Source organism: Artibeus jamaicensis, unplaced genomic scaffold (assembly GCF_021234435.1).
Source record: "Artibeus jamaicensis isolate MK-2021 breed Jamaican fruit bat unplaced genomic scaffold, CSHL_Jam_final contig_519, whole genome shotgun sequence".
Lineage (NCBI taxonomy): Eukaryota > Metazoa > Chordata > Mammalia > Chiroptera > Phyllostomidae > Artibeus > Artibeus jamaicensis.
The window spans coordinates 31,032,144-31,055,131 of NW_026521871.1; the positions used below are offsets into that span (position 1 = coordinate 31,032,144).

The 22,988-nt window shown below is 43.2% G+C and overlaps 1 protein-coding gene across 1 annotated transcript in view; it reads right to left on the bottom strand.

The window, feature by feature from the left end:
* COL6A6 (collagen type VI alpha 6 chain) overlaps positions 1-22,988 on the bottom strand; it is a 143,547-nt gene that overhangs the window by 19,451 nt on the left and 101,108 nt on the right. Inside the window, exons 27-34 of the mRNA XM_037144044.2 lie at positions 22,128-22,178; positions 20,420-20,455; positions 19,141-19,203; positions 12,604-12,666; positions 11,111-11,146; positions 10,957-10,993; positions 9,141-9,152; positions 2,557-3,050 (exon numbers count right to left, since the gene is read on the bottom strand). Of these exons, the coding sequence (XP_036999939.2) occupies positions 2,557-3,050; positions 9,141-9,152; positions 10,957-10,993; positions 11,111-11,146; positions 12,604-12,666; positions 19,141-19,203; positions 20,420-20,455; positions 22,128-22,178 (792 nt within the window). The remainder of the gene's footprint in view (positions 1-2,556; positions 3,051-9,140; positions 9,153-10,956; positions 10,994-11,110; positions 11,147-12,603; positions 12,667-19,140; positions 19,204-20,419; positions 20,456-22,127; positions 22,179-22,988) is intronic.

A 22,988-nucleotide genomic window follows, 5' to 3' on the forward strand; every position in this document is an offset into this window, starting at 1 on the left:
ATTTTCGTTTCTGAGGCAGCAGTGCCAGCCTGTTCATTTGCATAATTCTGAGTCAGTGATGCTAACAGCCCTTTCAGTTCCTTTACAACCCAGACTTCAATACTGTTCCAGACTTCAGTTCAGTATCAAGCAAATGAACGACAATAAAGCAGAAGCTACCTCCTCTTGTGTATACTATGTGCTAAGCACAGACGCACAGCATTCCATCAACTCATCTGCACAGCAGCTCCAGACCAAGGGCACTGCTTTCTCCCTTCTGTAGACAAGTACTCTGTTTCAACTCCCTTCTGCTTATTTGAATGTCTTCACAGAAAATTATGAAGCAAGAAAGGTCAAAAGCCTACTTAATACTAGCCACCGGCCTTCAGGGAAGACAGACAGACGTCACTGACAGGTGAGTGACTGCCCCCACAAAATGCCTTCGGAAAGAGGTGACGTCTCAACCTCCTACATTGAGCCATTTCGTCCGTGCTGACAGAAAGCCCTGCCTTCAGAAAATTCTTTCTGAACTCTAAGCTGGAGTCTCCTACTGCTCTTAATCCCAGTTTTTTTTACTATGGAATTTTGCTAAATTAGAGTTCAGCTGGCAAATTTTCTCCAGTAAGAATTTTTCTCATACCCAAAGACAGTGATTTGGGTGCTTCTTACTTTCCTTCCTCCAAATGAAATAACTTTCAAATGCTTGGCCTTTTGTTCAGGTGGCATCCTCCAGGACCCTTTTGCTGCTGTGTGGGGCCCCTGTTCACGGCTGCCACGTGAGCAGAGAACAAAATACCATGTTGGGCCAGCACACGTGACTGGAAGGACACTCACTGGGTCCGGCAGGTCTTCTGTAACTGAGCCACCATTGGCAGGGTGCTTCGAAGGCTAGAATGGCTATTATCAACACAGACAAGAAGTAGCAAGGACTGGGTGAGGGCGTGGAGAATAGATGGCAACACAAATGGGTTCGGCCACCATGGTAAACAGAATGGAGGGTCCTCAAAAAGAAGTAAAATATAGAGCTACCACGTGATCCCGCAATTCCACCTCTGCGTATTTATCAGAAACAACACAAAACCCAAAACACCAGTTTGGAACATAGATGCACTTTATGTTCATGGGCCACTGTTTACAATAGCCAAGAGATGGAACAAGTGTGTGCGCCCATGAGAAATGGATGAGCGATTGCTATTCAGCCATAAAAAAGTATAAAATCTTGCCATTTGTGATAACATAGACAGAACTTGAGGGCATTATGTGAAGCAGATCAGGCAAAGACAAATGTCATATGATCTCACTTATGTGTGGAATCTAAACACAAAAACAAAATCCAAACCCATACAGAGAACAGACTGATAGTTGCCAGAGGTGTGGGGTAGGAAGATGGGTACAGTGGGTAAAGGGAATCAAAAGGTACATTTATCCAGTTATTACATAAATATGCCCTGAGTGTGGCTTAGTCGATTGGAGCATCACCCTGTACACCAAAAGACTGTGTGTTTGATCCCCAGTCAGGGCCGGCACATACCTAGGCTGTGGGTTCAGTCCCCAGTTGGGCGCGTGTGTGGGAGGCGACTGATCAATATCTCTCATATCAGTGTTTCTCTCTCTCTCTCTGCCCCACCCCTCTCCCCCTCCCTTCCTTCTTCTAAAATCAATAAGCATATCCTTGAATGAGGATTAAAAAGAATACATCACCCAGCAGGGGACGCATGAGAGGCAACCACACATTGATATTTCTCTCCCTCTCTCCTTCCCTTCCCCTCTAAAGATAAATAAAACCTTTAAAAGAAGAAGAATACATCATTGGAATGCAATGTACGACATGATGATAGTTAATACTACATTGTACATTTGAAAGTTGCCAAGAGAGTAAGTCTTAAAAGTTCTCATGACAAAAGAAAACAAATTCCATAACCACTTATGGTGACAGATGTTAACTAGACTTCTTGTGGTAACTATCTTGTAATATATACAAATACTGAATCATTATGTTCTACACCTGAAACTAATATAATGTTATACATCAATTGTACCACAACTTTAAAAAAAAAGTCATCTTGATCCCAGGTTTACTTCAGAATGTTATACAGTAAGAATTTAATCCTCAACCTGAGAAGCTATAACTGGAATGGCTTTTCCTCTGTAACATTTGGGTAATTACACGACCAAGGAAGTTATAAAATAAGTCAATTGGTTTGCAAGGTAGAGTAACAATTACTACTCTGGCCATAGAGTGACATGCAGGAAGGTTTACTGGCCCTTCCGACTGAGTCTCTTTACACCCTGCATTAGCAGCAGAAGAGCAAGCCTGAGCTCCAGTCCTGACATTGCCACTTCTTTGCTGTGCGACCCAGGGTGTTTCAGTAAACTTCTCCAGACTCAGTTTTGCTGTGTGACAGACACACAGTACCTTTTAGAATAAACAGGGTAATGCATACCAGGGCTTGGCATGGGCCTGGTAACAGTAATACATAGTATAATTCAATCCTTTCTTATAGAGGCTTCTGATTAGAGTCCCTCCTCCGCCCCGGAAAAGAAGAACAAGTCACGTAAAAGGCATAATCCTCTTACCGAAAACGCACGCTTGATGGAGGGCACGTTACTGAAAGCAATCACGACAGGAACGATGTCAAGGGCGCTGAATTCCATGGTGGCCGTGGTGACGGACTGGCCATCGGCAGACTGGCCGCTGCTGAAAAACGTGGCGATTCTTCTCGTGTGAGTGCCTGGGAGGGTTCGCTTGAAGACGTTCCTGGAGATAAACCTCATCGCTTTGCCGATCTCCCTGCCGTCTGAGGACCTCTCGTAGGGGATGGCTTCGATTTCCCGGAGGAGGCGGTTCTTCTGGTAGGTGTCTGAGAAGCGGATGAGGTGTCGGACGCGGGAGTTGTAGGACAGGACCGCGATGCGCGCTCCCACGGGACAGCCGCTGTCCCGGACGCGAACGCTGCTCACCAGCGAGGACATCACCTCCTTCATCTGCTCGAACTCCTGCTTGGTCACATCCTGCGACTGGTCTAAGGCAAAGACCAGCTCGGTCGGGTGCACGGGGCACTCTGGCTTTCCTAAAAGGCAAGCACACGTCTCTGACCGTGCAGCGTTTTTTTCTTCTTTAAGATACATAGAAAGCAAAGTAATTTTAAGTGTTAAATATTCAAATTTAAATAGTAAATAGTAATAATTCAAATATAAAAACATTCAAAATACTAAATATTTAGATTTTGAATACTTAAAAATGTTACTCTAAAATCTGAAATTGCTCTTTTAAATAAAGCACAAGGAAAAGTCTATCATTCAATGTGAGTTTTAATGACATTTGTAAATTTATTACCAATTTCCTTGTAAATGATAAAGAGCTCATGGATATTGGATATGCCCTTCCTTTTACTGACAGAGATTGGATTAATGGCATCATGTTTGTTGCTGGAACTTCACCAGTTAAATGAACTGAAACATATTTTTATTACTCCATGAGGAAATGTAACAGGGGATGAGAAGAAATGGGTGCGATAGCTCTGACGAGAAGTGACTAAGCCCCCAGGTGGCAAACACAAGGCCCGAATCTGGCCCTCTATCTTGTTTTATCTGGCGCCAGTGCCAACAGTAACTAGGTAACTAGGGCCCCCCAGTTAAGGAGTAGTTACATGTATATGGTCCTAAAATTACATTCAGCCCTTTGAAGGCACCATGAGGCTGATACGGCCCCTGGTGAGAGTGAGTTTGACACCCCTGCTCTATGCAGAACAGACAGTAGATGCAGAGACAGCGGGCACTACAGGGGAGGGTGTGGAGCCCTGGCCCAACTCCTGCCATGTGACCTTGTCCAGGTGTCTCCGTCTTCTCTGAGCTTCAGTCTGCTTATCTGTGAAATGTCAGTGCTAATACTGCCCACTGTATAGGCCTGTGCTGAGGATTAAATGAATCAACACAGGTAAAGCACATAGGATAACAGTGCTTGGCACATAGTAGGCACTCAATGAATGTTAGCTATTACTAACTGTAATAATTAGTATTATAGACTTTCTCACTGTGATGGAGAACTCTATCACTTTAAAGAAGAAGAAACACTTTAGCTGATTTATGTAGCAGCTAAAATGCAAGTTTAATCAATAAATAGCTCATCACTTAGAGAAACTCTGAATTACGATGGTTAAAACTCAAATGTAAGCATTACCTTCAGATTCATTCAATGATCCTAATTCCTTCATTCTAATCCCAGTTCCCTGTACTTATCGTGGTTGGCATTTTCTACTTGTCTGATTATTTGATTAATGTTTGCCTCTTCCACTAATTTAGGAAGTGTGGGGACAGGAACTGTGTCTCGATCTGCCAAGTTATTAAGTCCCTGTCATATATCAGGGGCCTAATAAATGTTGACTGAATAAAAAAGAACCACAGGACAGCTCTTTGTCACAGGGATGGGAAGAAGAACAACCTGCCCTGGCTGATGTGGCTCAGTGGACCGAGAGGCGGCCTGCAATCTGAGAGGTCATCAGTTGGATTCCCAGTCAAGACACATGCCTGGGTTGTGGGCCAAGTGCCCGGTTGGGGGGCATGAGACAGGCAACCAATCCAGGTTTCTCTTGGAAATCATTTCTCTCAAACATTGATGTTTTTCTCCCTCTTTCTCCCTCCCTTCTCCACTCTCTAAAAATAGATAAATAAATAAAAATAAACTGCTCCTGCCTTTCAAAAAGCATTTAAAAAAAGTAAAGCATCCAACTCTTAAAAAAAAAAAAAAAAGAACAACGGGAACTGCTGGCCAAGATGGAGGCATAGGTAGACACACTGTGCCTCCTTGCACAACCAAAAGAAGGGCAACAACAATTTAAAAACAAAAGACAGTCAGAACTGACAGAAAATCTAACTGTATGGCAGCCCAACAACAAAGGAGTTAAAGAAGACACATTCATATAGAACGGTAGGAGGGGCGGAGACAGGCAGTGGGGCAGAGAGGACTAGTGCAAGGCAACACCTGGAAGACTGGTGTAGGCAAAGCGGCGGTGGAGGACCCAGTGAGGCAGCAGATTGTGGAGCAGGGCTCTCAAGGCTGCAGCTGGCTGGCAAGGCGGCAGCAGGTGGACCCAGCAAGGCTGTGGATTGAGGACTGGGTTTTCCACATTTGCGAGTAGATAAACTGGGAGGAACAACTGGGGAGCAGGACAGACTGCACAACCCAGGGTTCCAGTGTGGGGAAATAAAGCCTCAGACTTCTGACTGAAAGAATCTGTGGGGGCTGAGGTGCTGGGAGAGACTCCCAGCCTCAAAGGAGAGTTCGCTGGAGAGACCTACAGGGTTCTAGAATGTACACAAGCCCACCCATCGAGGAACCAGCACCAGAAGGGCCCAGTTTGCTTGTGGGAAGTAGGGGAGGTGACTGAAATCCAGCAGAGAGCAGAGCAAGTGCCACTGTTCCCTCTCAGACCCCTGCCCCACACACAGTGTCACAACACAGCAAAGTGGGTTACCCTGCCCAGGTGAATACCTATGGCTCTGTCCCTCACTACATAATAGGTACAGCAAGACGAAAAAAATGGCCCAAATTAAAGAACAGATGAAAGCTCCAGAAAAAATACAACTAAGTGATGAAGAGATAGCCAACCTATCAGATACATAGTTCAAAACACTGGTAATCAGGATGCTCACAGAACTGGTTGAATTTGTTTGCAGATTAGAGGGAAAAAAAATGAAGGCTACACTAAGTGAAATAAAAGAAAATATACAGGGAACCAATAGTGATGGGAAGAAAACTGGGACTCACATCAATGGTGTTGACCAGAAGGAAGAAAGAAACATCTAATTAGAAAAGAATGAAGAAATAAGAATTCAAAAAAATGAGGAGAGGCTTAGGAACCTCCAGGACATCTTTAAACGCTCCAACATCCGAATTAAAGGGGTGCCAGAAGGGGAAGAGGAACAGCAACAAGTGGAAAAGTTATTTGAGCAAATAATAAAAGAGAACTTCCCCAATCTGGCAAAGGAAATAGATTTCCAGGAAGTCCAGGAAGCTCGGAGAGTCCTAAAGAAGTTGGACCCAAGAAGAAACACACCAAGGCACATCATCATTACATTAGCCAAAATTAAAATGAAGGAGAGAATCCTAGAAGCAACAAGAGATAAGGGGACAGTCACCTACAGAGGAGTGCCCATAAGACTGTCAGCTGATTTCTCAAAAGAGACCTTACAGGCAAGAAGGGGCTGGAAAGAAGTATTCCAAGTCATGAAAGGCAAGGACCTACATCCACGATGCTCTATTCAGCAAAGCTATCATTTAGAATGGAAGGGCAGATAAGGTGCTTCTCAGATAAGGTCAAGTTCAAGGGAGTTCATTGTCACCAAGCCCTTATTATATAAAATGTTAAAGGAACTTAGAAAAAGAAGATAAAAAATATGAACAGTAAAATGGCAGCAAACTCACAATCATTAACAACCACACCTAAAACAAACAAACAAAAAAGCAAACTAAGCAAACAACTAGAACAGGAACAGAACCACAGAAATGGAGATCACATGGAGGGTTAGCAACAGGAGAGTGGGGCAGGGAGAGAGGGGGAAAAGGTACAGAGAATCAGTAGCATAGATGGTAGGTAGAAAATAGGGGAAGGTTAAGAATAGTATAGGAAATGTATAGGAAATAACTTACATGTACAACCCATGGACATGAACTAAAGGGGGGCAATGTGGGTAGGAGGCAGTGTGCAGGGCAGAGGTGAGTCAAGGGCGGGGGAAATGGGACAACTGTAACAGCATAATAAAATATATTTAAAAACAAAAACAAAAACAAAAAAAGAACAGCAAACTTCAATAATGGGGGAGATGCCTGGTGTTGAGATGTGGGTTGGTAAAAAGAAATCTCGATGGTGTGCTTCTTCATATGCCATCTAGTCATGTTCAAAGACAGTAAGAACACCATGAGGGCCACCAGGTCTTCACACAGAGCTCCGGAACTCAGACCTGCCGGCTCCCGCCTGGGCTGGCAGAGGAGGGAGTCCCTCTCGGGTGGCCAGCTGGGCCTCACCGCCCCAGCCCCTAGTGCCAGACTGTCCTCTTTTCCTGGTCCTAGACTTCGTGACCTTCACAGGCAAAAGGTCCAGTAAGAATAAACATTCGACCCCAAATTAAACTGTGTATCTCAATGGAGACAGGACAAAATTTAGTGGTCCCTGAGTCTCATTTAGTGGGGTAGCTGATTTTTAACAATTGAGGTCATGTCAATTCTACAATAAAACTGAGTGGAAATGACCAAACATAGAAGTGATTCCACCAGCTTTGTGTTTGGGCTGTTCCTTGCATATGGGAATGACAACAACTCAGCTTCAGATGTAATTTAGAGATAAAGGGGAAAAAGATTCACAGCTGAAGATATAAACAAATTCAGCTTTTCTGGAAAAACACCAAAGGGCTAATGCAACTTGCCAAACACATCGTCTGAAATCCATCCAGCTGCCAGGGAGCGGAGGCCGCCGAGGATGCTGGGCTGCACTGTGGGGACACCGAGGGGCCCTCCTCCAGGCAGGGACTGCCGCACTGAGCCCAACTTGGCTCTGTGGTCACGCACCATATACTGACAGTTGCTGCTGGACACTGAGCAGGTAATCACGGGGACAGAAAGAGGCAAACCACACCACCAACATGGAACTGACACGTAACAGTGGTGGCCCTCGTGCAGAACAGTCATCTTTGCCGGAAACACCGCAACACCTCCTAACTAGTCCTCTGGCTTTTACACTTATCCCATAGCAGCCCAAGGATGCTTCAAAATATTGTTCACCAGCTTGTGCTCCTCCCTTCATACCTTCAATAAACCTTTAACGCTCTCCCAGGACAATTCAAGTACAGTCCTTACTAGAACCTGCAAAGCTCAGCTTGACCTGCTTTTGCTTGCGGCTCCATTTTTTCAAATGCTGGCCCCTGCCGCCTCCCTATGTCTCAGTCCCATGGGGCTTCCATCAGTTGCTAGGAAATGCCTAGGTCTGTTTTGGCTCATGGCCTCTGTACTTGCACTTCTCTCTGCCTGGCTCTTAGGGAGCTGGCTTCTTTTTACTCTTCAGTGACTTCAATGTCACTGCCTCACAGAGGAGTCCTCCCTCTGAAAGGGGTTCGCACCTCCCCTAACATTATTCTGTGCGTGACACAGCCTCCTGTTCTTTACCTCTTTCCCACACCCGTGAGTCTGTGATTCCTTCATTTGTTTACTCTCTGGAGCCCCTACTGAATGGAAACTTCTAGAGACAGGAACCATGTCTATCTTATTCAGCCTCATGTCCTGAGTTCCTGGGACAGACTGGCACATCCTATGCTTTCAAAAAGTGTTTGCTGAATGGGTGAACAAGCAATCTGAGGGCAGAGATTGGTGGGTTTACATAAAAGGCATAAGAATATAAAGGTGTAAGAGGGGGATGATGAATTTGTACAAAATTAGGTAACAAGCATTTCTAAAAAGACTTAAAAAACTAGCACTGAAAGATATTAAACCAACTTGGGCCCTGGCTGGTGTAGCTCAGTGGATTGAGGGCGGGCCTGTGAACCAAAGGATTGAAGTTCAATTCCCAGTCGGGGCACATGCCTGGGTTGCAGGCCAGTTCCCAGCAGGGGACACATGAGAGGCAACCATACATTTATGTTTCTCGCCCTTTCTCCTTCCCTTTCCCTCTAAAGATAAATAAACAAAAATCTTTTTAAAAAAGCCAACTTGGTAATTACCATGAGGCATGAACTTCACGGATTGTAGCATTAGCTGAGCTTCCACATTCAGCTGGCTTGCTATCTGATTATCTCCACTTTTATTTTGCACATTTCCCCCTCTGGATCTTAATTCCTAACTTCCAAAATACAGACACAATATGATAAATAGTGAGAGAGAGAGAAAATGAAGGGAAAGGGATATTATTACAAAAAACCCACCAGTAAGATATGGTAATGTTACTCATTAAAATATTAATAATAAAAAAATCAAACCAGTTGGTTGGGGAAACAGCCATGAGACTCAGCTACAGCTGAGTGATTTCTTTGTCTGTGCTACCAGAATGAAACAGCAAAGACGGCCCAGGTAAAACTTGCATCGCTTGGCAGGCAATATATTATTCTAACTCATCTTTCCAGATGTATGACATTTTGGGCTTGATTAGAATGTGCGATAAATAAAGGTTACTCACCGTATCCGCCAGCTGGGGAGAAGAACAAAGGAGACTAGGTTATTATTTGGTAGAACAGAACTCTGTGTAGGAAAATCAGGGCAGCTGAGATTCTGCAGTGTGTGCTTTTTGTAGATGACTCAACTCTCAAAGCAACAGATAGGGTTCAGAGAAAATGCAGATGCAGCCCAGCGTCTTGGTTCAAACACTGCTCCTTCCGCAGGGAATAGCAAGGGAGAGGTGGGGCAATCTACAGCCATAAATCAACAGCCTGCAGCCTGCTGTCAGAAGAAAAGAACTTTTGCTTGTGAGGGAGTATTAGGTTGCAGAGAGGCACACTGAATTTGGAAAGCTAAAAGGTCCTACCCTCTTTTCACCCTGAATTTTCCCCATGCAGATTTTTATAGCTATTAATTATATATACACACAAACACACACGTGTGTGTGAATTAACATCAGAGACAGATTTATTCTGAGGATAATGAAGCTTAAGTTTTAGGTCTGCACTGTTCAATATGGAAGCCATGAGCTGCATGTGACTTTAAATTTTAATTAATTAAAATGAAAGGAAATAAAAAATTTAGTTTTCCAGTCCTCAGAGCCATGCAGCCCATGGCTACTACACTGGACAGTGCGTCGGAGCACCTCAGTTATTGCAGAAAGGAGACTGGGTGGCATTGCTTTTGACTTTCACCTGCCAGGGCCCCTTGCGAGGAGGCCCTGGGAGGGTGCGCAGCCGCGTGCTCACGTGAACACGCGCTTTTGTGAAATGCAGAAACCATTGTGTGTGACTTCCTTTCTTGTTCCAAAGAACACTTGCTTTTGAAATAACTTTGGACCCACCTTTGGATCTGTAATTTTGTATCGAGCCCCTCCAATTTAAAAAAATCAGGCCTCATCATACTTGGATGTGCCCTTGGGTCATTATAGTTCACAAGGCTTGCATGTCAGAAAGCCTGCTGTGCTCATGCAGCCCCAAAGCACGGGTCTTCAGGCCCTAATGTGTATGTTGATTCCCGCCACAGGTGAGTCCATTCCGCTGCACACAGGCGGGGCTGAGATCGGCCCTGCATTCAGAGCTTTTCAGTCTGTGTCTTTGAGACCAGTGCTGTCTGCAGAAAGGGGCTCTAATTTGTCTATTTATCTTCTCCAAAATGTCATGAGGGATTTTGACTTTTCCCATCATTCATAGCATTTATTTTAGAAGTGAATGAGCATTTGTAGATGAATGTTAAATAGTCAACTCCCTCCTGATCTTGTACATGGAAGGAATTCCTTCGATGGTGGTAGCATGTGTTTTGACAGAATAAGCTGCCACCCGGGCCTTACAGCAAATTCCAAAGAGCATTTTCCAAATCAAAATGCCTGCTTGCTTACAGAATTTCAAGAGGAAAAATGTCACAGGAATCAAGCATACCTTTCCGGGTATTTCCAATCTATGAGCCAGACTCTGGACTCCCGCCTGCCCACCAGGATACCTGTGAGGGCGTTTCTCTCACCAGGTGAATGCAATCTTGCCACTTAGGGTCAGGGGTTAACATCATTTTAAAGAGCTCACCCTCAGGAGAGTTCTGACCTCTTATCTCAGTGTCCCCCAGATTCAAATCCCTAGATATACTATTACCTAGTGCTTAGAACAGGTTCCATTAGACACACCGGCACTGAGAGAGGGAGTTAGTTCATCGTCACCAGTCTGTGCTGACTCAAAATATATGCAGTGACATCTCTAATTTTAAAAGATTGGCTGGTAAATTATCTCAATTTCAAGTGCAGAAATTGCTGCGTTTCTGCTATGACTGCTGACAACTCGAGTGATCGTTTTCAGCAGGGTACTTACGACTGTGGTCCCGCACATACTGAATGAGCTCGCACATCTACGATTCAAAAATAAAACGGAGAGAATTAACCAACAGACTGCCAGGCCCTGAAGTTAAAGAAAACAAACTTAATGGAGGGCTTGGGACATCCCGTGGGAGCCAGGAGATACATACGGAAAATGAAGCCAATCCTTTGGCCCCCTTCACACCCTAGAGAAACAAACAAACAAACAAAAAACGTGGTTTCACTGCTCTAGACACACACCTCAGAGGCCAGAATGCGTACCAACTTACTCTGAGAAAGTGATAACTTTGTAAAGATTTTTATTCTTCTTAAGTTAGAGGAAAAGAAAGAATACATGTAGACATCCATCCCCTAATTAATTATAACCTATAAGCAGCAGCACAAACCTCCGAAGACCGATTTCCTCTAGCCCCGTGTCTGGGTGAGGGCTGCCCAGAATCTAGGATGAAGCTGACCAGCTGATGCTGGCATGAAAAGCTTTGGAGGAGGCCTGTGGCTCATGGGGGTGTCCAACCTGCACCCACGGGCTACACCCTGGGACGGCTGTGGATGCAGCCTGACCCAAAATCATGAATATACTTAAAACAGCATGAGATTTTTTTTGTGGTTAAGTATCACAATGTATTTAACACATGACCCAAGACAACTTTTCTTCCGGTGTGGCGCAGAGACGCCACAAGTCTGGACACCCTGGTAGCACTAGGTAAGGCTGAACCAGCCATGTGACTACTCCTCTTTAAGAGAGATATTGAAGTTCCTCAATTCCTTATTACGCCTTGGCCACTGAGCAGCAGCTGAGCTGATTCTTAATCTGTCCCCATCATCGGTTAGGATGACAAAGGGACCAGACTCAATTCGAACATCTGAAAGGTAATCCCACTTGTACTCCAAAATGAATATACATTCGTATAACATATGTATATGCAAATGTGTGTCTGTCTGGGTGAGGATAAAAAGAACGAAGTGGAACTGGTTTGAAATCCATGTGTTCAATCCCATCTTTGGAGCAGAAAGAGTCTGGCTAAGAGAGACACCCAAAGAAAAATGCAATGGCTGCTGTGGCTCAGTGGATTGAGCACCAGACTGAGAACCAAAGGGTTATTGGTTTGATTCCCAGTCAGGGCACATGCTTGGGTTGCAGGCCAAGTCCTCAGTAGGGGGCATGTAAAAGGCAACCACACATTGATGTTTCTCTCTGTCTCTTTCTCCCCCCCCTCTAAAAATAAACAAAGTCTTTAAAAAAAATGCAGTGGAGCCCACCTAAATTCCTAAAGAAAGTTTAATGTGAATGCAACTTCAATCACTTATTCACTAGTTATTAATATTCTCTTGCCTTCATCTGTTGGTCACTGAACATAGGAAGAGGACAAGGACTGAATAGACAAATAAAATTTACTGATAATTTCAGTCTCATTTTAGTCTGAATACTCTTCATTTCCTTCTTCAATTCCCCCCACTTCCCAAGAAACGGCAACTGGTATTTAACTGGCAATTTTTGTTTCCTATTTCCAAGCCCATCAGGGTGGAAAATAGTTGCCAAGCTGCAGAGACAGAAAGCATGTTCATTTGGACAATGAAGATCCTGTGCACTGACTTTTTACTTGGAAAAGGATCTGGTGTGATTTATGGCTTTTCAACTTACCTTGCGTCCAGGGGGTCCCAGCTCCCCAGGGGGTCCTGGTTCTCCTGGAAGCCCAGCGGACATCTTGAAGCAGAATTTATTTACTTTAAAATTGTATGTATACACACACACACACACACACACACACACATATACAAATATATGTGAGGGGTTTCAGTGATTTAAGTTGCAAAGTTACTTTCATTTAAGAAAATTGAGACATTTATAAAAAGCACACAGAAGAAAAACAAGTCCTCAGGAACCACTCCTCCCCCTGATAATGCTAACATTTTGGTGTCTTTTTCTAGTCCTTTATTTATTCTCTTAGTATTAATCTATATGCTTTTCCTTAATATAATTTTACACTTTTTCTATGTTGCCCTTTAAACTAAACATCTATGGTATCTCTGGACAGTTCCATGTTACTCAGTACTCTTTTACAAAATCACTCTTCCTGGCTGCGTAGTATCCCCATACCTAGATATACCATGGTCCGTTTAATCAATCCCTTACTATCGGCACTTAAGTTTGCTGCTGCGGTAATAAGCAATGCCACTGCAAAGCTGCACATGCAATTCTGGTTACTTCCTTGGAGAAGCCTGCTAGAACAGGAACTGATGGGTAAAGGAAAATTTTATCTCAATGAACTTTTATCTAAATTAGTGACTAAAATGAAAAACAAATGAACAAAAAACCCCTGAAAAACAAACGAAAAAAAAATCCTTAAAACAACAAAAACAAAACATTAACAGTTGGTCAGAAATCTCTAGTGAAATGGGGAACAGCAGTGATCATAAAAACAACCACTGTCGACATTTACTTTATGCCAGGAATTTTTCCGTGTTCATTTAACAATATAATTTAACAAAGGAAAGCTAGAATTCAGTTTAAAAATTAGAACCATATTCCTTTGTTCAGCCAAAATGCTGCAGGATTTATAACCTTTATAGGAATAAACACAAACTTGTCTAAAACCAACATAATTTGTAGAAGCATTTCCCAAGGAACAGCAAATAATTATTGATGTCCTTTGGGTATTCCGATAATATTCACAGCATGCTGGGTTGAGTAGAAAAAAACTCACCTATCATTTTTTATTTAGAAGATACAGCCTAACCTCTGGAAAGAATGGTAGATTGAGCACATGCATGTACTTCTGAGCCCTCCTGGTGCCTTACTGAAATAATAGTAAGTGGACCTTTAAACAGGAAAAAAAAATCCAAGTATGGAAAGAATGAGAAAGGAGATAAGAGCCGTAGCCTTTGGGACCTAGAAGGCAGATGTATAAGTGTGTTAAATGCCCTAGCAGATCTGAAAGAGCTGAATCCTAAGTCAGCAGCAGGGAAAGCCAAGAATTCATGTGTTTTATAGCGCATTCCCAGGAGGCTCAGGAAGTGTCTGCCCAGGTACCACTAGAAGCATTGTCGGAGCAGAGGGGGAGACGCTAACTAAGGAGGACTGGCTGAAAATCATCTGAGGAATCCACCATCTCCTCTCCATTCTCTACAGCTGTATGACTGTTCCTTCTTCCACCTCAACACCAGACAGAAGGAAAACCGAGGTGTCTATTCTAGGGATCTCGGGGAAGAGTTGAAGGCCCCTGGTACCACTCTGAAAACAGAGAGATGGAATGAAGTTATGTGAAGTAGATATAAGGTCCTTCAGTTCTTCTTTTCCATGTGGTCCCTAGAAAGCTGGCAGTCTGACCTCCGCCCCAGGCAGAAAATGGAAAAGAATCTTCTCAGGAAACTCAGATTAGACAAAGACGACCTCAGACGCTGGTATCAGAGGTCTGCTAAGAACTCAGCCAGACCACTCGGCAGTGAACTTGTGGTTGACCAATCCCATTGTCCTTGAGGCTTCTGATCAGCCTTTTTGTCCTCAATTCTGAAATAGGGAGAAATACTGTATTCTCCAGACATGTGAGAAATATAGAGAAAAAGAGGGAAAACCCCCAAACTTCAGGAAACAGACTATCGTGGCAGAGAAGACTAAAAACTGCTAATTTAGATCCTTAAGAGAGGTAAGAGAAGACATTCTAGCCATGAAACAAGAAGAAATAGTATAAAAAAGTAATATTCAGACAGAATAAAATGAATAAATGCTCTTTTAAATTAAAATAGAACATCGTGAGGTAAAGTCAATGAACTCTCCCAGGAAATAGAGCAAAAAGACAACCTAAAAAATTAAGAGAGCAGAGAGATGGGGGGCAGAGGAATTGCCACTTTTTCCTAACAAATCTTGTGAAATTACTTGATTCTTTCAATCAGTGGTTCTGAACTGGGGAGAATTCTGAACCTCCCCCCATCCCTTGGAGGAGCCACTTGGCAATCTCTGGAGACATTTTTGCTGTCATAAGGGGGACGGAGACAGTGGTGGCTGTTGCTGGCATCTAGGGCAGCGATTTTCAACCAGTGTGCCACGACCCAGTGTGGTGCTGCGAGAAGTTTTAAAACAGGCAATACCTGACCACTTAGTCAGGGGCACTGACCTCTTTTTCCTTAGATTGTCAAGTTAAAAAAATGACAACAGCCAACATAACAATAGCCATCCAGTGTGAACAAATCAAAATTATACCTATCTATGTCAGATTGGCAAAGAATATTATATATCTTTTCGGTATGTCACAGAATTTTGGTAATTAGTTTATATGTGCCATGAGATGAAAAGGGTTGAAAACTGCTGATCTAGTGGATAGATCAGCAGAATAGGATGCTGCTAAATCTCCTGGAGTGCACAGGACAGCCCGCTCACAAGGAGTTATCCAGGCCCAACACATCACTCTTGAGTTTGAGAGTCCCTGCCCTGAAGTACGTGCATTTTTTAAAGTTAATAAAAATATAAGTACCTACAAACACACAAGAATACACAAAATAAGACAGATTAAATATTGAGGCAAATTAAAAATAAAACTCTTTAGTTAGTGAAAGAAAAAAAAACCCAAGGTGAAGATTCAGAAGACTTACACTAGGAATGTAAGCATTCCGAGGGAACTAAAGAGGCACTGCACATGTAAGGCACCACTGTACCACGATCCTCCAGTAGAGACATCAACTCTTTGAGAAGGAAAACCTGGAAGTTTTCAGTGCCTACACTTCCAATTCAACAGTACTCATGTAGATGGAAATGCAGCTTGGCAGATGAAATTAGCAAGTTACAAACAGTGACAAATTGCCCAATGTGGGAGGAAAAAAAGAAAATTCAAGGAACCAAAGGCCAAGAGGAAAAGTTAATGTATTACCCACTAGTTTATTGTTATTTCAAAAATGATTAATGTGCCATTGGGAGAGAGGGAAACCAACAAGCAGCTGAACTCGTTAGAAGGTTCCCAATGTTCAAGGGTAAAGGCCTCATTAACAAGCAGAGGGAAAGAGGATACAGAGATATTTCAATGCAGATGACATCTAGATTAACTCGAAAGTCTTTTCCAATTATCTAATTACATCAGCCTTCAATTTCTTTTAAAGAGCCTAATGTTAAAGGACAGTGATCCAAAAATATGATGAGGGAAAGAATTACAGCTGGGAGGCAGTTCTCTTGGGAAAGGCAGGATGAAGGGAGAAAAGAGCAGTTTCTCTATTTTGCAGCCCTAAAACCCACATAAATAATCCCTAAAGTGCTTGCTATATAATGTAAATATATACACACACACACACACACACACACACACACACACACACACACATATACAGAATAAAATCAACTCTGATGACAAGAACGAGAAACCACCTCAAGTATCAAGTTCAGTCACATTCTGTATTTTTCTTTTCCTGCTTGACCTGGTGTTCGGGTCAGCCCACCTGATCAGTGCAGGTCCCAATGAGACAAAGAACACATCTGGAGACAATTATACTACCCTTGTCTCTCGTTGTAAAACAGCTGTCTCACACTAAGTATAAGATGTAGAAAGAGTCAGCAAACAAAAATCCATTCTGAATGAAGCCCCTGGAACCCAAGGCCCCTGCTGCCTGCAAAATGTAATGGAGACTTGTGTTCGGTCTGAGTGAGTCACAGCATTAGGCAACATCTAACCCCCTTCCAGGAATAATAAAGGCATATTCAGTTACATAATACACGGAAATTGGCTCTCAAAGCCCAAGAGATACCCTCTTGAGCTCAGTAAAGAGAGGGTCTTTCAGGGCACATACCTCACTAAGATACAACCGTGAACAAAGCCTGGGCAGTGAGGACGAGTTCCCAGAGGGTGTTAGGTTGCACTAACGCTGCCAGGGAGACGTGATTACATGGACCATATTTTGGAAGTTTCATTAACCAATGTCACCCCAATAAATTCTATTAAAAACACATTTTGGGCCACTGGAATTCCTTAAAAATTTTTTAAAAACCAGGAATTATAGTACGTTGGCAGCCAGAAGAGGTAAACTTGGTCACTAAAAGCAAACGGTCATTGCCCTGTTCCTGGCCTTGAGGACGAGCAACATATCCACTTCCTTACCCAAGTTTGCTTTAAAAAAAATACACACATTTGGCCTCTTCACACAACTACAACAAAATTACAGAACTAAAATACAGAACCATCATTCAGAACCAACAGAAACCAAGGTGAATGAAAGTCTGACAGTTACAGATATTAAAGAACCCACATCCACTAAGACTGGTAAGAGGGACTGGTCCTACAATTACGCATGGTAGATAAAAATTTAGGAGGGATATCTCAGGAGCAAGGAGTCCCGGACGCACACTAGGTCCCCCAGCCTAGGGTTCCAATGCCAGGAAGACAAGTTCCCACAGTTCCTGGCTGTGAGAACTAGCAGGGACTGGTTGGTGGAGAAACTGCTGGAGCCCCAAGCACTTCCTCTTAAAGAACTCTCACATGAACTTACTCAAACTCACTCCCTTTGTGATCCATCACTGGTTAGCAGCTTGGAAGGCACCACTGGCAGACAGGGAGGAACTGAAGCACCTGGCATCAAAGTGAGCAGAGGCCTTGTCCCTTTTCTGGGCCTTCCACAAACGGAGCTGGCAGACTGGTACCTTATCTAAGATTCCATCAACCTGACCTAACACTGTTTGACCTGCCTTGGAGATTCCGGCAGACTCCGCCCCACCAGACTTAAGAGCCCACCCAAGCTGCTTTTCCATGTGAACAAACAAGCAGCGGCTGGCCTCAGTGAGCCCCAGGCCCAGAACTAGCAGCCTAGATTCACAGCTTGGCTTCACCTGGGAATTTCCAAGCCCAGCACAAGCAGCAGCCATCTCAGATTGCTTTATGGCTCAGGCAGGGTACCCTGGGTGAGACAGGTGGGGGCTGACCTTGGCCTGCACCTCCCAGGGAAACCCCAGAGCCAGCACACCCAGTGGACAGCTACAGACCACAATGGAGCACCACCATCCTGCCCCTGCACAACTGATCCTCCACTGAGGGTGGAGGTTTGTGGTCAGTGGTCACTGCCAGTCCTTGCAGCTGACTGGCCTGGGCAAATCCCTCCCATTGACCTGCCTACAGCAATCAACACTCAACTAAAGAAGAGGGTGTACTCAGCCCACCCAGAGGGCGCCTCGAGTACCCACCTTGGGTGATAGGGGAGGCAGTGCTACTGGACCCTACAGGACACCTACTACATGAGGATATGCTACCAAGACACGGAGCTAAAGCAGCTCTGCCTAATACATAGAAACAAACACAGGGAGGCTGCCACAATGAGGAGACAAAGAAAGATGTCCCAAATGAAAAGACAAATCAAAAATCCAGAAGACCTAAATGAAATACAGAAGAAAAATCGGTTATAAGGATGCTCAAGGAACTTACTGAGGACCTCAGCAGCATAAAAAAGACCTGGTGAGAAGTGCAGGATGAGAAGTACAATTAGTGTTAATTGAAATAAAGAACAATTTACAGTAAAACAACAGTAGAATGGACAAAGCTGAGAATCAAATCAGTGATTTGGAACATAAGGAAGCAAAAAACAACCAATCAGAACCAGAAGAAGAAAAAAATTTTTTTTTAAGTGAGGATAATATAAGCAGTCTGTGGGACAACTTGAATCAATCCAACGTTAGCTTCATAAGGGTGCCAGAAAGATACGAGAAAGAGCAAGAGATTGGAAATCTATTTGAAAAAATAATAAAAGAAAATTTTCCTAATTTGGTGAAGGAAATAAACATGTAAGTCCAGGAAAAAGCACAGAGTCCCAAACAAGATGGGTGCAAAGAGGCACCAAGACACTTCAAGATTAAAATGTCAAAGGTTAAAGAGATTGTGGGAGAATGGATGAGAGGGAAGGAGATTAAGTATAAACAGGTAGTTACAGAGTAGTCATGGGGATGTACAGTATAGGAAAGGAAGTAGCCAAAGAACATGACCCATGGACACGAACGATGGTGGGAGGATTGCCTGAGGGGGTGGGGGCTGGTGCTGGGTACAGGGGGGCAAAGGGGGAAAAATCAGGACAACTGTAATAGCACAATCAATCAAATATAATAAAAAATACATACATTTTACAAGTCTTTGGGAACAAGTGCCACGTCAGATGATTGGAAAAACATTGAAAAGGACTTCCCAAAGTAGCTGATGTTGTGAGCATCGAACAAACTTACCGTCAGGCCTCTCGCTCCCTTGGGTCCAACTTCTCCTGGGCCACCAGGGTCGCCAACCTCACCCTAAATAAGTTTGGAAAAATAAACAGTTGTTAAAATCAAAGAGATACCTCAGTGTGCTTTTAAACTAATTCCAACATAGAGATGTTTCCTTTCCTTTTTTAAATTCCAAATCAGAGTTATAAAACTCCTTTCCAAATATTTTTCCTGTTATTTTATTACACTCATCCCAATTTCCCCCATTTGCCCTCCCCTTCCCAGCCCACACCCCCTCCCGCAGTCAGTCCCCGCTCCATTGCCCACGTCTGTGGGTCATGCATACATGTTCTTTGACTCGTCCCTGCCCCTTCTTTCCACCATCATCCACCGCTTCTTCCCCTCCTGTCACTTTCAGTCTATTCCACGTTCCCATGCCTGTGGTTCTATTTTGTGCATTAGTTTGTTTTTTTCATTAGATTCCTCTTATAAGTGAGATCATACAGTATTTTGAAGACATTTTCATGTACATTTGTATCTTTTAACAGTCTTCTCTGAGGTACACCCCCAAGCCCCACAATTTAATAGCTCACTGTTTCACTTCTGCCTCCCCAGTCAGAACACAGCCTCTTTGGAGACAGGAACTCTGTCCTTATTTTGTCCCCTGATCCTGTAGAGGAGCTGGCGTTTACTGAGCTCAGTCAGTGCTTCTAGCAAAAGTGACAGCATGGCTCACTTAGTACCCGAAGGCGATTTAGAAACATACTGGGAAGAAGGGGCCGGGTGGGGTCAGGTAAGTTTGGCGTTCCTTACATTTCACTTTGCTATGAACAAATAAGAACATAGATACGGTAGAGGAGCAGCAGCACAAGTGCTCGGGAAAACAAGGATAATTTCTTCCTTTACCTATGAATTCAACATCTAAAAATAAATTTATTTTTTTCAAAGATTTTATTTATTTCTTTTTAGAGAGAGGGGAACGGAGGGAGAAAGAGAGGGAGAGAAATACCAGTGTGTGGTTGACTCTCACGTGACCCCCACTGGGGACCTGGCCCGAAACCCAGGCATGTGCCCTGACTGGGAATCACACCGGTGACCCTTCGGTTTTCAACCTGTGCTAAATCCAGAGTTACATTAGCCACAGCTAAATTTTTTTATTTTAAAAAAGCCTGCTGTCTCCCCTCCTTTCCCCCCTAATGACTTTAGAAATTCATTTATAATGAATTGCCCCATTGCCCCCTGGCACATTCCATAACCTGAAGCGTCTCTGCCTGGTCTGCAGTTAGTGTGAAGTGCACAGTACCTTAGACCCGCTTTCTCCAGGGAATCCTTCTTGTCCCTGTAATTGACAGTACAGAAAATTAATATGTGCATAGATCACCAAGGTAGGTTTATGCTGACTTTAATTTTACCTGCTGACTTACCTTGTTTTTAGTGCCTATGAACCAAGGAAGGACCAAAACAACTGACGATGAAACTGTAAAGCACCATTTGAGAAACTGACTTTGACTTCTAAATTGAACTACTAACTGATGTCACCAGAATATCATGGCAAGCTAAGATAAATGGAAAACTGCATGCTGCTGAGGAATTACAGTTCAGCTCTCCTTCCACTGTTGGTGTAGCCGGGGGAAGCCAGTCACTGCTGGGCCATGTGTTCCTGAAATCGTCCTTTTCAATGGATTTCAGTGGGGAAATTTGGGAAGCCTGGAGTCTCAACCTGACTCCGTTCTCTGCTTTTTCAGTTCTCTGCTTATTTTACTTTGATCACAGACTATAGTGGAAGAAGTGTGATAAGCCCCATTTGGTGAAAAAATATTTGATTTAAAATATAGTTTACTTCCTGATTATTAAGCAGAGTATCTCTTCAAACATATATAAAATACAAAAAAAAAAATAGAAACAAGAAAAGTCACCCAAATCTCATTACCCAGAATTTCATTACCCATTTATGAATACTTTGTTATATTTTCTTGTAGCTTTTTGGAAACTATTTGAGTACAATTGGGATAAATGGATTTTCCTGATTCCATTCTGATATTTTACTTGATATGTTACATAATGATGTCTTCACATAATTATACACATCACATCCATACACTATAAATAATGGTAATATTCCAACACTGTAGGCTACTTAATACTTCCCTTTTTTGAGACAGTAAAGTTGTTTTCAATTATTTTCTATTGTAAAGCACACTTCACTGGAAATCTCTCATTCCAAGTTCTTTCTTTCCAAAGAACTTTTAGCTTTTGTTTTTGTTTGTCTGTTTTCCCAGAGAGCCTCTTGCATCATTCCCAGTGGTATTTCATTTGGAATTACACTGATTCTTTATAATGTTTTAGACTTCTTGACATGAACTTGGCATGTCTTTTTAATCATCAGTTTCTCTTTTATGTCATCTCAGTAATTCTTTCTCATAGGTCTCAACCACTTTACACAAAGGACATTAACTTTATTGTTTCCGTGGCTGTTATTATACTTTCTAGGCAGTCACTATTAATGTATATATAAATCACTGGTTTTGATAAACTTTTCTAGCTTACTTCCAGACACTTACATATAAAACTATCCTTCTGATATAGTTAAAAGTTTTGTGAGTTACTGCTTGGCCCAGTGCATTTACAAAGGCTCTGCCAAACCTCTCACTAATGGCTAAAGTAAACATAATAAAACGAGGACACCTTTGGGATTGTAACCCTAAATACACTCAAGCACAGGGCGGGATCATGTCAGGCCCTGGCTGCACGGCTCTGCAAAGACCAGGACATCAGCTTTCAAGTTTCAGCTGTTGCCTGCACCGTAAACCACCAAATGGTTTTTTTCTTCTATCATATTCCCCACAGGATATCAGCAAATAAACTACCAAAATCTATCTCTAAAAAGTCCAAAACTGCCCTGCTCACTTTCTTTTCTCTCTTTAGTGTGGAAAACAAACAAACAAACAAACAAACCCCCAAGCAACAAAGAAGTAGTGGAAAATGTCCAGCTTGCTGCTGCCGAGTCTTACCTTTGCTCCTTTACTTCCAACGCTACCATAACCTGGGCTGCCATCATCACCCTGTAAACCAAGCAGTTAATTACAAATGCCCAGACTACAGACAGAGGCAGGCTTATTTACAAGAAAACAAAACAGCCAGCTCTGGGGTGTGACTGAGAAATTAGGAAGCAGGATTCTCCAATGGCAGGCCACTGACATTTGGTGACAGCGGCACTAAAGACATCTCTCAATAACACATACAGCGCTGTCCCTTAGCCTCACCTGCAGCATCTAATGAAGTGGGAATAATAATTATACCTACTCCTGGCGTTATTATGAGGATTAAATGAGAAAATCTCAGGCACGTAGCACTTTCAATAAAAGGCAGTAGTGGTGTTTTGTCTTCCAGATAACGCAGGCATTTTAATCCCTTAACACTAATCCATTCTCCCTTTGCCAGATAAAAATAAGACCTTCTGAATGCCTGAGCACTGGCTACTCTTGGACCCTTGTAGAAGGCCTTAGTGAGCTGTCCTGTGCTGGGGGGGGGGGGGGCGGGGAGTGTGGGCTGGGTTTCTGATGACTGGGTTCTCAAGGTGGGGTCAGGGTGGGCAAGGATGGAAGAAGGGCTCTAGGGATGCAAAAGGCAAGTTCGGTCCATTTTATCCTTTGGCTTCAAGAGCTCCTGGCCAGGATGATCAATACCTGGGAAGATGCCACCTTGGAAAAGCTGGCCAAGGAACTCATCCAAAATGAGGATAACATTTCAATTTCTAGAAAGTTATCAGGCTGGATTAGGATGGTATCTTTAACCCCCTTTTCAGAGAACCGCACCTGACATCCACTGAACGAAAAGATTGCGAGGGCAATGCTTTCCTCTCAAAGCGAAAA